The 15,114-nt window shown below is 38.6% G+C and overlaps 1 protein-coding gene across 8 annotated transcripts in view; it reads right to left on the reverse strand.

Moving 5' to 3' along the window:
• Positions 1-15,114, reverse strand: part of SYNE2 (spectrin repeat containing nuclear envelope protein 2) — a 324,338-nt gene that overhangs the window by 171,413 nt on the left and 137,811 nt on the right. For all 8 annotated transcript variants that reach the window (XM_067028349.1, XM_067028348.1, XM_067028354.1 and 5 more), the window contains exons 31-36: positions 14,728-14,907; positions 12,691-12,841; positions 5,140-5,298; positions 3,403-3,564; positions 1,723-1,824; positions 129-329 (exon numbers count right to left, since the gene is read on the reverse strand). In XM_067028349.1, coding sequence (XP_066884450.1) covers positions 129-329; positions 1,723-1,824; positions 3,403-3,564; positions 5,140-5,298; positions 12,691-12,841; positions 14,728-14,907 — 955 coding nt within the window. The remainder of the gene's footprint in view (positions 1-128; positions 330-1,722; positions 1,825-3,402; positions 3,565-5,139; positions 5,299-12,690; positions 12,842-14,727; positions 14,908-15,114) is intronic.

The raw sequence follows: 15,114 nt of genomic DNA on the forward strand, positions 1-15,114 counted from the left end.
TTCCCTCAGACTTTCATTTTTTTATACTAACTATTTTTATAATAATTATTAACCTCAAGAGGACAAGACCATCAGAAACAAGTGTGAAAATAAATCTGAACCACAGAAGAGAAGTAGCTGGGAAGTACCTCCAGTTTAGTAAAGATCTCCAAGCTGTCAGAAGGAGACAGGGCATTTAAGAGGGACTCAGTCATTCCAATCTGGGTCTTAGCCTGGTAGAGATCCTCCCTTAACTCAGCTGTGCTGCCACCGAGTGCACTGCAGTTGGATTCTCCTGTTAAACGCATTTTCACACGTTCTATCTTGTTCAAAATAGAGGACTCCATGACCTGAAATCGTGAAACATATGACGTACTGTAATGGACTTGATTTAACTAGATTATAAGACAACTGCACTGCTGAAGAATGAGTTGAAACTTCATTTCATTTCAACGTGAGATAACTTCTCCCTTTCTCATTCTTCCTTGTTCTGCATCACTGACACAATTCAAACACTGCCTTTAATGAGAAACAGTAACGTGAAAAACTGAAACTGACATTCTTATTTTTTTCTAAGAGGCTAACTGAATCTTCCCCTTAAAACAAGTTTTATTTAGCATACCAGTTGAGGTGCTATCTCATGGTGCTTATTGGAAAACATATTAAAACATATAGAGAAAAAGTGAAATAGCCAGCATTTATTGTTTATTACGTACACAACATCATGGTAAGCACTTTATATACAAAATACAGGCTTAAGAAGGATAAGCAATTTGCCCAAGATCACAAAGTTGGCTGACAGCAGAGCCAGGCCCTCCCCCAGAAAGTCTGAGTCCAAAGCTTATATTCAGGCACTTTGCACTTTGATTTAAATAAAAGTCTAGGGCTTCCCTGGTGGCGCAGTGGTTGAGAGTCCGCCTGCCGATGCAGGGGATACGGGTTCGTGCCCCGGTCCGGGAAGATCCCACATGCGGCAGAGCGGCTGGGCCCGTGAGCCATGACCACCGAGCCTGCACGTCCGGAGCCTGTGCTCCGCAATGGGAGAGGCCACAACAGTGAGAGGCCCGCGTACAGCAAAAAAAAAAATAATAATAATAAAAGTCTAACGAATCTCTTCATTCGATAGAAAAATCACACTTGGGGCAATCTCCCTGTTACTCCATTAGCAACTAATAAACTTGGAATCTCTTGAGCCATATTCTCCTTCCTATGCCCAAGACACTTATGAGGAAACCCTTGTTACTTTACATGGAAGCAAGGTAACATCTCCCCCTCTGCACAAGAGGCCTGTGAAATAAATGAAATGAGAATAATAGAATGCAACAAATTATTCATTCTAAAATGGGACAAATATAATCAACTATGCTGGCTATTAAAAATTTAGTTGGAGGGCTTCCCTGGTGGCGCAGTGGTTGAGAATCCGCCTGCCGATGCAGGGGACGCGGGTTCGTGCCCCGGTCCGGGAAGATCCCACATGCCGCAGAGCGGCTGGGCCAGTGAGCCATGGCCGCTGAGCCTGCGCGTCCAGAGCCTGTGCTCCGCAACGGGAGAGGCCACAGCAGTGAGAGGCCCACGTACCACCAAAAAAAAAAAAAAAAAATTTAGTTGGACATGACTAAAGATGAATCAAATAATGATCCTAATTTTATTTTAGGTTTAAGTTTTAGAATTCTGGTTTATGAGCATTACTTTAGAGGATATAGAGCATCTTTAATTGCAACTTTAAAATAAAAATGTTCTTACCTGTAATTCAAGAGGTATTTCACTGCTTTGAAGCAGGAACTGTATCTTAGCCACTCTTTTAGAAAATTCTGAAGGTTTTTGTTCATGGACTTGTAACTCTTCCTAAAACACACAATGTTAATGGAAAATATCTTTTTATTTTATACCTTATTTTCTGGTACCTCTGATTGCTATTGTAAATATATAGAAACTGAAAGAGCCTTTGAATTTCCCCTAATAACTTGATTTTTGATACAGTCCTGGGAGTTGCAAAACTAAGTGTCTTCATGGGTCAGGCATATGTTATAACTGAGTGAAACGCTCTAGCAATAAAACGAGAGGGGCCAGGCTTGCGCCACAGCAGAATGCATTGCCTACCTAAAGGCATGACATCTCATAGCTCTGTATATATAAACATACACATAAACATATAAAGCCAACACACACACACACACACACACACACACACACACACACACACACACACACACACACCATGCTGGCAGAATCTGGCCCACAGGTTAGCAGTTATAATCCCTAACTTCAAATTTTTAAATAACCTGTATCTCAAGACAAATTTAAGGGATACTTAGTAATCATTCATTTCACTTAGAAAATCAAAATCTTACTTCACAACTGTCATAATATACCCAGGAAACTCATAAATCTCCACACATTTTGAAAGTCTTTTCCCAAAAGTATAAAAATGGATATGTGAATTTAAAAGTGAATAAAGTGACCAAAATTAGAGAAAAAAAAATGAGACTTGAGACATTAGATGTGGCATACTGCAAAGCCATCATAAACGCATACATACATTTTTATATTACATTGAACCACATAACTGCCAGACTTACCTGTTTTTTGACATACAAAGATTATAATTTTATATGGTCCAAACTAATAATATGCAAGCAACCAGCAATAGAAAGAATTCTTTTTAGAGTTAAAAGAGATAACTTAAAAAATTTTTTTTAATTATTTTTTTCTTTTCCATTATGGTTTATTACAGGATACAGAATATAGTTCCCTGTGCTATACAATACGACCTTGTTGTTTATCCATTCTATATATAACAATTTATATCTGCTAGTCCCAAACTCCCAATCATTCCCTCCCCTGCCCCCCTCCCCCTTGGCAACCACAAGTCTGTTCTCTATGTCAGTGCATCTGTTTCTGTTTTGTAGATAAGTTCATTTGTGTCATATTTTAGACTCCACATATCAGTGATATCACATGGTATTTGTCTTTCTCTTTCTGACTTACTTCACTTAGTATGATTATCTCTAGGTCCATCCATGTAGCTGCAAATGGTATTATTTCATTACAAGAGATAAGTTTAATTCTTTCTAAATGGCAAAACCTGAGATCACTGTTTTAAAAAACTAGCCTCTTTTGAAGCTCTATAAAGACTTTGATATTCAGCCTTGTGTTTTTTTCTAATCTTTTTACTTTACTTGAAGTATAGTTGATTTACAGTGTTGTGTTAGTTTCAGGTATACAGCACAGATTAATAATACCTGCTAACATCTTCCTGGATACCACAAAGAAAATGATGGAAGTCAGGTCTCACTCAAGGAATAATGAAAGAAATAAAAGATTTCTTTGTGATTTCTCTACCCCTCTTCAAGAAAGCAGACTTGATATTAAAATGTCAACTGTATACAAAAAGAACAAATATTTTATTTCTGCTTAATTAACCTTCAGCTTTTCTCTTTCCTCTTCAGTCAGTTGATGTAATTCCATTTTCTCAAGGATCTTTTCAGTCCACTCATCAATCCCATTTTTTAGGTTAAAAAGCTTGTCCCATAAAGCTAGAGCTCGACCAAGATTTTCATAGTAGTCTTCTGTCTTCTCATTTATCTACCATAATTAAAAAATAAAAGTAACACATTTAGTGGTGAAAAGCATAAGAACCATTGTTTCAGTCAAACACAACTTTAAAATAAAATTTTAGATTACCTTTACTTGCTAAATAATTTGCTTTATTCATCAACAAAAAATTTGCTTTAACATACTGTGTAGTTCTTTCTTCTACAAAAAAAAAAAAACTTAGCTGGTTTGCTGCATTCTATATGCAATTGAAAGCAATAGTTTTCCTCTTTTCTAAATCACAATAATAAAAGATGCTTTTAAAAACCCAGAGCAGGGACTTCCCTGGTGGTGCAGTGGTTAAGAATCTGCCTGCCAATGCAGGGGACACAGGTTCGATCCCTGGTCCGGGAAGATCTCACATGCAGAGGAGCAACTAAGCCTGTGCGCCACAACTACTGAGCCTGCGCTCTAGAGCCTGCATGCTGCAACTACTGAGCCCACGCGCTACAACTACTGAAGCCTGTGTGCCTAGAGCCCATGCTCTGCAACGAGAGAAGCCACTGCAATGAGAAGCCCACACACTGCAATGAAGAGTAGCCCCCGCTCGCCGCAACTAGAGAAAGCCTGTGCACAGCAACAAAGACCCAACGCAGACAAAAAAAAAAAAAAAAAAAATTGGGCTTCCATGGTGGCACAGTCGTTGAGAATCTGCCTGCTAATGCAGTGGACACGGGTTCGAGCCCTGGTCTGGGAGGATCCCACATACCGCGGAGCAACTAGGCCCATGAGCCACAACTACTGAGCCTGCGCATCTGGAGCCTATGCTCCGCAACAACAGAGGCCGCGATAGTGAGAGGCCTGCACACTGCAATGAAGAGTGGCCCCCGCTTGCCACAATTAGAGAAAGCCCTCGCACAGAAACGAAGACCCAACACAGCAAAAATACATAAATAAATTAACAAACTCCTACCCCCAACATCTTTAAAAAAAAAAAATTAAAAAAAATCTTAGGGCTTCCCTGGTGGCACAGTGGTTGAGAATCCGCCTGCCAATGCAGGGGATACGGGTTCGTGCCCCGGTCCGGGAAGATCCCACATGCCGCGGAGCGGCTGGGCCCGTGAGCCATGGCCGCTGAGCCTGCGCATCCGGAGCCTGTGCCCCGCAACGGGAGAGGCCACAACAGTGAGAGGCCCGCATACCAAAAAAAAAAAAAAAAAAACTTAAATATCAAAAACCCAGATAAAAATATAGCACAAATTCTTAATTTATAATTCATAAAAATATAATTACTACTCAACCAAAAATTATTTTTAAAATATTAAATAAATATAATGTTGAACATCAACTGGCTGCATGGATGGATAATATATTAACTAGTTTATTTCAAATAAGTTGAGTATGCACTTGTATATCTAAAAGAGTATAGACTCATTTGTTAGTACAATAGTACCTAACTCTGGGCATAAAGCTAAATCCCAAGTCATAAACTTTATATTATTTGAACATTTTTTATAATGAGCACTTTTGAATTTTGTAATTAGATAAAAACATTAAAGATACAAAAGAAAAGATCAATTTAATTGTTATTAAATAGAATTTCTAGTCAATTAAATTATCACTTACGTCAAGCCACCTATCCACAATAATATTAGCCTCTTTCTCAAAAGGAGGCTCTTCAAAGTTTCTCATTTTATTTAGATGAAATTGTAGATTTTTGCAGATCTGGTTAATCTTGTCTACAACTTCTAAATGTTCATTAAATTCTTCTTTAACAACTTCAATCTGTAAAATTGATATGAAACATGTTTTGATATATTGATACAGACAAATGTAAGACTTATTGTCCTTATTGTCCCACCTTCTCAATGAAAAGTTTTTAGAATCCTAACCATCTGGTTTATTAATAATCCTACACTCAAATTCCTTGTCCCACTCTGCATGATGAAATATTTATAATGATCTAAAACCATCTTTCTAGGGCATGTGAAATAATATTCTACCAAAAAAAAGCACCTCTATTCAACCGTATAAAAAAATGACAGTTCCTAGACTCCTCAAATAGGAAACATCTTTGTCATTTTGAAGAACCTAAGTGCTCATCTGAATAAAACAGACAGAACTCTAAAACATCTTTAATGTGACTTCTAGTTTAATCTTTCATGATTCTAACTCCCATGTCATTTCTAACATGGAAGGTGAAACACTATTTTACCAAAAGGCCAATGATCTTAAACTACAAAATAAAATTTGAGTGTCGAGTAATGCACTCTTAATGTTTCCACTCAATTTACTAATCTTATAAAGCATTTTTAATGATTATATAAAATTTGAAAATAGTGATTTCTCATAAATAAAAAACTAAAAATTATATACCCACAGGGGACTTCCATTTCTGGGAATATGCAATAGACATAATTTTCCCATTAAGCACAACTAAAAACCCTGGACATCATATACAAAACAGACTTAAGAAGACTGAAAAGTGAGGAGTTCAAGGAGGGAGAATGGCTTGGGGCATCAGCTCCTGAAGACAGCCTGGTGGTGAGCTCCCTGAATTTTCTTTTTCCCTTGGATGTCCCAGACTGTGTGTTGAAGAAGTCAGAAGCTGGTAAGATCCACAGACACAGACCAGGAAAAGCCTGCTCTCTTCAGCCCAAGAACCAGGAATAGGACAACCTACCAAGACAGAAAACTTTTAGGAAATAATCACTCACTGGAGCAAAATACCACAGGAAACACTGTGGCCCAATGCCCACCTGTGCCAGCAAAGGTCAAGTGTAGAGCCTAGACAGCCACCATCTCCAGTCTGCAACAGGAGCCCCACTCTCCCCCAACCAGGGAAAAGAAGTCTGAGTAGAGCTGGGACTTTCATTCCTGCTGGGCAGTAACAAGTGTGCGTGCACACACACACACACACACACATCCATCATGTCAGGGGAGGCTACCTAGGGAGCTGTAAGGAGGAGCCAGGGAGGTGTCAGTAGAGACCTTGTGGGGAAGCAGAATGCCCACCCCCAACCAGCAGTAACAAGGAGCCCTCTGTCTCAGGTGTCCTTATTCGCAGACAACATGATTATCTATGTCAGAGAGCCCAAGGAATCTACAAAAACACTCCTAGAACTGATATGTGGGTTCAGAAAGGTCACAGGATACAAGATAAACATAAAAATCGATTTCACTTCTCCATATTAACAATGAATACATGGACACAAATGTTTAATATTATACCATTCACAATTACTCAAAAAATCGAATACTTAAGTGTAAATCTAACAAAACATGCACAGGAACTATACGCTGAAAACTATAAAATACCAATTAAAGAAATCAAAGAAGATCTAAATAAATGCAGAGACATACTAAGTTCATGGATCAGAAGACAACATAGTAAAAATGTCAATTCTCCCAAAATTGATGTACAGGTTTAATGCAATTATTATCAAACCCAGCAATACTTTTGTCAATATAGACAGGATTATTCTAAAATTTATATGGAATAATAAAGGAACTATAATAGTTAAAATATTTGAAAAAAGAAGAATAAAGTGAGACGAATCAGTCTACTTGATTTTAAAACATCATATAGGTACAATAATAAAGATTACATCAACTGGCAGAGGGACAGACACACAGATCAATAGATCAAAGTGAACCCAGACAAATACACCCAGCTGAGTTCCGACAAAGATGAAAAAGCAGTTCAAAGGAGGAATGGGAGCCTTTTCAACTTATGGTGCTGGAGCAACTGGACATCTATAGACAAAAACGTAAACCTTGATCCAAGTCTCACACATTATACAAAAACTAATTCTAAATGGATGATGGACTTAAATGTAAACCATAACACTATAAAACTTTGAGAAAAAAAAATAGGAGAAAATCTACAGGATCTTGTGCTAGGCAAAGAGTTCTTAGACTTTGACACCAAAAGCACAATCCATGAAAGGAAAAATTGATAAACTGGATTTTACCAAAATTTAAATCTTTTGCTCTACAAAAGACCCATTAACGAGATGAAAAACAAGCTGCAGTTTGGGAGAAAATATATGCAAACCACATATCTGACAAATGACTACTGTGTAGAATATATTAAAAACTCTCAAAACTCGACAGTAAAAAAAAACCCAAACAATCTACTTAGAAAATGAGCAAAAGATATGAAAAAATATTTCAGCAAAGATGACATACAGATGGCAAATAAGCACAAGAAAAGATGATCAATACCATTAGCAATTAGGAAAATGCCAATGAAAACCACAAAGTGATACCACTATATATCTATCAGAATGACTAAAATTAAAAGTAGAGGCAATATCTAATGCTGGCAAGGATGTACAGAAACTGGATCACTCATACATTACTGGTGAGAATGTAAAATGGTACAGCAACTCTGGAAAACAGTTTGAAAGTTTCTTTAAAAATGAAATACATAATTAACATACAACCCACCAACTGTACTCCAGAGCAATTAACCCTGAGAAATAAAAACTTATATTCACAAAAAAGCCTATACAAATGTTTATAGCAACTTTATGCATAATAGCCAAAAACTAGAAACTACCCAGATGTTCTTCAGAGGTGACAGTTAAACAAGCTGAGGTACATTCATACCATGGAATCCTACTCAGCAAGAAAAGGGAACAAACTACTGATGCATGCAAGAATCTGAACGAACCTCCAGAGAATTATGCTCAGTGAACATAACCAATCCCAAAAGGTTATATACTGTATGATTTCATTTATATAAGATTTTTGAAATGACAAAATTATAGAAATGGAGAACATATTCGTGGTTGTGAGGGGACGGTGTGTGAAGCAAAAGGGAAGTGGTAGGGCTATCTGACGACAGAACCAGGGATAGTCTGGTGATGGAAATGTTCCTCCTCTTGACTGTATGATTGTCTGCAAGCTGACTGCAATATTGCACTACGGTTTTACAAGATATTTCCATTGGGGAAACTTAGTAAAGGGTACATAGGATCTCTCTGTATTATATCTTATAACTGCATATGCATCTGTAATTATCTCAAATTTAAAAGTTTAATTTAAAAAATTAAAATTGCTTAAATGTTTTAAATGTAAAAAAAAAAAAATAACTGGGGCAGTTTCTGTCTCCTGACTGATACACTGGCAGAGCTGAGATGCAGACTCAGGTGTTTTTTTTTTCTCTCAGTTCAGGACATTTTGCATAGGGCATAATAAATACTTGTTCAATTAAATGAAAAAAAATATATGTGTGTGTGTGTGTGTGTAAAACCTAATTTTTATTACATTCAAAGAACTTTGTTGTTACATTGACACAAGCTACCAGTGGGTGAAGAGAAAAGAAAGAGCAGGAGAGGATACTTTTAGCATTGACAGGAACTACAGGTTTTGTCCTACAATGAATGGAAGGGGTAAAATAAAGGAAACTAGATCCCCCCCTGACATTTCCCAAACTTTAATAGTCCCCTGACATTCTAGCCTTCTAGTCTTACTTTTGCACTTCTGCCTTTGATTAAAGAGAATGGAAATTTGGCACCATATCCTAGATAAACATCCAGGTTTCTATGGTTTTGAAGGACAAAAGTTCTCAGTGGTATCATACTTCAGCCACTGGTGCAAAGCATCATGACAGTACATACACCAGAAACTGATTGTTTCTGAAGACAGTACCTAAGTCATCACAAAATTAACTGAGAGTTATGTTAATAATTGGTACTAAAATTTGCTTTTTTCAGACAGTTAAAAATAGCATATGAGAAAATAATTAACCACAAGTGTACTTCTGTATCTTCCATACAAAATGATATATTATTTCAGCAAATATACAAAGATACCACTCTATATACAAGATTCTCAATATAATAATAAAAGCCTGGGCATTTATACATTTCTTAAAGGTAATTACAGTTGTTTTGTTCATTTTTAAAATATTTTTGTGAGTAAACCTTTACATTTGAGAAAGGGGTACAGACAAAGCAAAGTTAGCCATTTTTAACTTCTATAATATACATGTCTCAAATATGTCTTCAGGGAAGGCAATATTATGATGATTGGAACATGACTTTGTAGTTAGATAGACCTGAGCTTAAATAATGATTCTGTCACTTATTAGCCATATAATCTTGGGAAAGTTATTTAACCTCTATCCTTACTTTGTTTCTTTGTTTACAGAGAAAGTTACTAATCTGTCCAGCCAAGCCAGGGGTGATGATGCCATCCCAGTGGACCTGGAAGGCAGAACATCAAGCCAGAGAGGATTATTCTCACGCCTTAAGGTTTAATGTTGTTTGCCTTGTTAGGTTTCGGACTTCCTTGGGACCCAATACTTCTTTCTTCTTTCCTATTTCTCTCTTCTGGAGTGGATATGTCTATCCTATACCTGTCCCACCACTGTATTTTGAAAGCATATAATTTGTTTGGTTTCATGGGTTCACAGCTGTAGAGTGTAAAAAAATAAATAAACAGAAACCTAAATTAAACAGAGGTGGGAGACCAGATGGGGTGGCAGAGCCCAATAGAAAGAAGAAAGGCTCCTTTATTGGCAAGGCCTCAGCCAATGAAAAGCCATGGACTCTGTCTACTACAGCCCATTCAACGTACTTTCCCCTCTATAAAAGCATTCTTCTCTCCTTGCTGTGCGGGGACTTGCATATGGCTCCCATGGGTGTAGACCTTGAAATGCAATTCTCTGTTGATCCCCAATAAATCCCTCTTTGCTGGTGAAATATCTGTCAGTCTATTTGTTTTAGATAAACAAGAGGAATTTCCCTCAGGATGAAGTGCACCTTGAGTTTCACTCATATCTAATTTAGATGATATTTAGGTGAGACTTGGGACTAAGCTGGAGCGAGTTAAGACTTCTAGGGCTGATGGGAAGGAATGAATATACTTTGCATGTGAGAAGGACATGTTTTGAGGGGTCAAAGGCAGGATGTTATAAACTGTGAGAACTGTCTTCAGAACTGTATGAAATAAATTTATGTTGCTTATAAGCCCCCGCAGTCTAGGGTATTCTTTTATAGCAGCCCAAATGGAAAAAGACAACAGCTATAGAGGAACTAATCATAGCAGAGGGGTCAAGACCTGGATCTAGATTCCCATCAGGGAGACTCACCCAGGAGAGGGGCCAAGTGCCTGAAGGTGATAGAAGTTTTATTAGTCAAATAAATAACTTGGCCAGAAGTTTTATTAGTCAAATAAATAACTTGGCCAGAAAGTGCAGTTGACCACTAACGGGTTGATTAAGTCCTAGGCACTCTGCAGGCACTTTACAGATGTTACCTCACCTAATCAGGAAAGGAACAGCTCTGCTTGTAACAGGATCCCACTTAGTGGGACAAAGGCAGGACTCCAGGAGTGAGGAGGATTGGCGCAAACCAAGAACAGCTGCAAGTCAAGAGGGATTCGCTATCTGGTCAGTTTGAAAGGCAGCGACCCAGGATCTGTGAGTATCTAAGGCAGAGACCTGGATCCTGAAACAAGAGCACAAGCTGGGAAACTGGTATCAGGGGCACAGTAGAAAAGTAGCGATGTGAACTGGGCCACAAGGCTGAGGGGATTTTGTAAAGCTGATCGTTTTGGATACTCTGAGAACCAAAGCTCCTTAATCCATTTGGATGCGGACACGATCCTCCTAGATCCCAAGACTGCCAAACCCAGACGCTGCCTCTGCTGGATGGAATCAGACCGGTTGCATCTAAGAGATTCCGACTGCCAGCCTGCTCCTGGCATGGTGGTCTCCCTCGATTAAATCTGATGGGAAACCAGTTACACAGTCACATACTGTACAACGGGTGTCCAAGCAGAGCTCTTTCTGATTGGTCAGTTCCAAGAAACTGCGTCTGAGAAGGGAGGCCGCAGGCAGGGGCTACTCCTCATCGGTGGCACTGATGTGACTCTGAGTGTCACTTCAGCCTCAGGGATAAGAGTTCCAGACAAAGACTAAATTGTCTGTAAGAATCTGGTCTACAGGCATACCTCGGGGACATTGCAGGTTTGGGTCCAGACCATGGCAGTAACGGGAGTATCGCAATAAAGCAAGTCACATGAATTTTTTTGGTTTCCCAGATATATATAAAAGTTATGTTTACATTATACTGTAGTCCATTAAGTGTGCAGTAGCATTATGTCTTAAAAAATGTACATACCTTAATTTAAAAATACTTATTTGCTAAAAACACTAATCATCATCTGAGCCTTTAAGCAAGTCATAATCTTTTTGGTGGTGGAGGGTTTGAAATACTGCAAGAATTCCCCAGATGTGACATAGAGACGCAGAGTGAGAAAATGCTGTTGGAATAACGGTACCGATTGACTTGCTCTACAAAGGGTTGACACAAACCTTTCAATTTGTAAAAGACCCAATAAAGCAAAGTGTGATAAAGTGAGGTATGTCTGTATATAAGCCTCACTGATGTTGCTCTCAGCCACTGGGAACTTTAATAAAATTGCTTTCTAACAACCAGGTGTATCAAGTAGATGATATTTCACAAATGCCTCTGATATTTTGACAGCACTTCAGCATAGAGTACTCATAAAACCGAGAGGAAAAGCAACTTTCTGGTGTACAGTAAATACAGTGTAGTGTATCTTTTTCTAACTATTCCATTCTTCTGCCACTTTGGTTGATAACCACATAAAATCATAGAAAATAATGACATCTAGTGTCCAAAAGTGTTATTCTTCTTAAACTATGAAGTTGTGATTGGCGAGGCTATGAACATTGACGGAGCAACTTGGAGATAAGCTCACACATCTTTACGAAGAAATAAAAGGGAAGAAACAAAAACATAATTTTTCCTTTATCCACTAACAACAGACAGGATTTTCCTAGTACCTTCTTTCTCTCAAGGTTGCGATGAAGTCTCGGGGGTTTTTTTTATGTGGAAAGTCAGTGCACAAACTGTTCCAACTTTTCAGAGGTAGCAGCAGGGGCAACCCCAGACTCCAAAAGAACCACACCATCAGGATCAAAACCCAAACAGATGCAACCCACCATTAACCTAGGGACCAATTTTTTTCAAGCCCTGGGGATAAATTCAATAAATTCTTAGATACCTGGTAAAACAAAGTCACTAGTAACTTCTTCTAAACTAAGTTTCAAAAGTGACTCCATTGATAATATCCTCTCTATTGTTGGGCTTGCAAGTGAGGCCGCTATGTAAAGTTTCCTTTGGAATTTGGACTCACCTCTGCTATCCTTTTCTTCAAGTTCTCCTTTCCCATGTAGGAAGCCTGGAGGGAGATGATATTCTCTTCTTTTTGAATCAAAGTTGTCAGGACACTTTTAAAATTCTGATATTGTTTTAAGAGCTCCAAAACTCTTTCACATTGGTCAAGGCTATGAAAAAAAGTAGAGCAGCTAAATTTCTGAAAATAACAAAACCATTCTTTCTCTTTGTAAGTATCCTACAATAATGACTAATAAGTCATAGAAGGATTTTTCCTCTAGACATGGTTTATAATATTGTTTTACAATTTAACCTAAGAATGATGGCATATATATTTGACAAATGGATGGTATAAATAATCACTGGATTACTATTTTCACCAAGTCAATATTAAAAAGTCACCAGATATAAGCTCTGGAAAGAAACACAGGATTCATAACCATAAGGAATCAGCACCTCAATTTCATCATTAACTGAAAGATAACTTGGAAAACAATGCCTCTCCAGCATTATTCTTAGAGATTGCTTCAGTGTTAATTCAATATGATTCAATTATGTCTATTTCAACTCATTCTAGATTTAGCCCTTTAAAAAAAAAGTTTAGTACAGATGATGTGGCAGCTAAGACACCTGGTTTCTAGTTATGGTTGGGCACCGATTAGTCATGTGACCTTAGATAAGTTACTTGAGGCTCTTTGGACCTCAGTTCTTTCCTCTGTAAAATCGAAGGGTGGACTAGATCAAATCCACAGACAGACTTCATCTTGACTACTGTATACTCAGGTTCCAGTAGGAAGCAGGAACTCCACAGATGGAGTTCTGTGGTGAAAGGACCACTGATAGTAAAGTTAAGGGAAACCACCAAGGAGCTGAGACACCCAGAGACTAACCCTTCCAAAAATAGGTACAGCACCTGGGCTCAAGGGGAAAGAGGGAAAGTGCCCTAAGCCAAAGAGGTGTCAGTAGGAGCTGCTGGAACCACTTGCTGAAAAGGGAGGGGGTTAAGACCACCCTGACTTCTCTCTCTTCTTGGTTACTAATCTCATACTAGTACCTCCTACTTCCTAACCCAACTGGAACCCTTGGCTTGGGTGGTACAGGCTGTAGGGGTCAGCCCTCTCAACTACTCCTACCCCCAGGCAGAGAGTAAAGGGAGAAGGCAGGGATGGAGACTCTTCAGCCGAATAGCCAACCAGGTCTGACAGGTAAGGGCTGCCACAGAATTAAGAAAACTTTTGAGCCTTGTCCAGGCTCTGTAGGAAAGATGGCAGTAACTGACTGGAAACATCTGCCATTTAAGTGGAGTGTGGTAAGATAATGCCCCCAACTCCCAAAGATGTCCACGTCCTAATCCCTGGATCCTGTGAATACGTTACCTTACATAGCAAAAAGGATTTTACAGATGTGACTAAATTAAGGACCTTAAAATAGAGACATTATCCTGGATTATCGGAATGGGTGAAAGATAATCACAAGGGCCCTTATAAGAGGGAGGCATGAGGGTCAGAGTCTGAAGGAGATGTGATAACAAAAGCAGAGATGAGGCAGAAAGAGAGAGACTGATATTTGAAGATGCTGCACTGATGGCCTTAAAGATGGAAGAAGGGGACACAAGCCCAGGAATGGAGTAGGTGACCTCTAGAAGATGGAAAAGGCAAGGAAACGGATTCTCTCCCAGAGAGTCCAGAAAGGAATGCAGTTTCATTTTAGGATTTCCAACCTCCAGACTGTAAGATAAGTTTGTACCAATTTTAAGCCACAACATTTGTGGTCATTTATTACAGGAGCAATAGAAAACTAATACAGGTGGGACAATAATAATTATAAATACACTATGTATCTGTCCTCCCTCTTAGACAACCTCTTAAAGTCATTTGTCCATAACCTAGGATTCCAGGTCTTGCCCCAGATGTTGGCCCAGTGAGCTTCGAGCATGAAACTCTTAAGATGGCCTCTCCTTGAGGTCCATTGGAATGTGTTTTCCACATACAAATTTCAAAAAGTTAATTGTGCCACAGACAATTTTTCAGATTTGGGAGGAATTTTTTTTCCTTACCATTCAGTGACCGAAGCTTTTGTATTCTCCCACAAGAGTGCTGTGCCTTGGCACTGTTGACTCAGAGCTTTCTCTCTGCCATCTTTGAATTGTGGAAGAGAATTCACCATTTCTTGCAAGTGTTTCTTCTCTTCTTCACATTCATCTAGATCTTTATCCAGTCTGAGTAACGATTTTTTCCTTGATTATGAGACAGAAAAAATTAATGGCCAATTAGGCGATTTGATTCAACACAAATATGGGTAATTTGTAGGGGCACACTAACTTTAATTTGTCCTCATGAGGTTTATGCCTAAATCACACATTCCTATGACAGAGGTCAGGAGGCTCTGCATTTCCAGAATACTAGCTGGTGTTTTAAATAGAACAGACATACAAAGCCACGAG

Source organism: Kogia breviceps, chromosome 3 (assembly GCF_026419965.1).
Source record: "Kogia breviceps isolate mKogBre1 chromosome 3, mKogBre1 haplotype 1, whole genome shotgun sequence".
In the NCBI taxonomy this organism is placed as follows: domain Eukaryota; kingdom Metazoa; phylum Chordata; class Mammalia; order Artiodactyla; family Physeteridae; genus Kogia; species Kogia breviceps.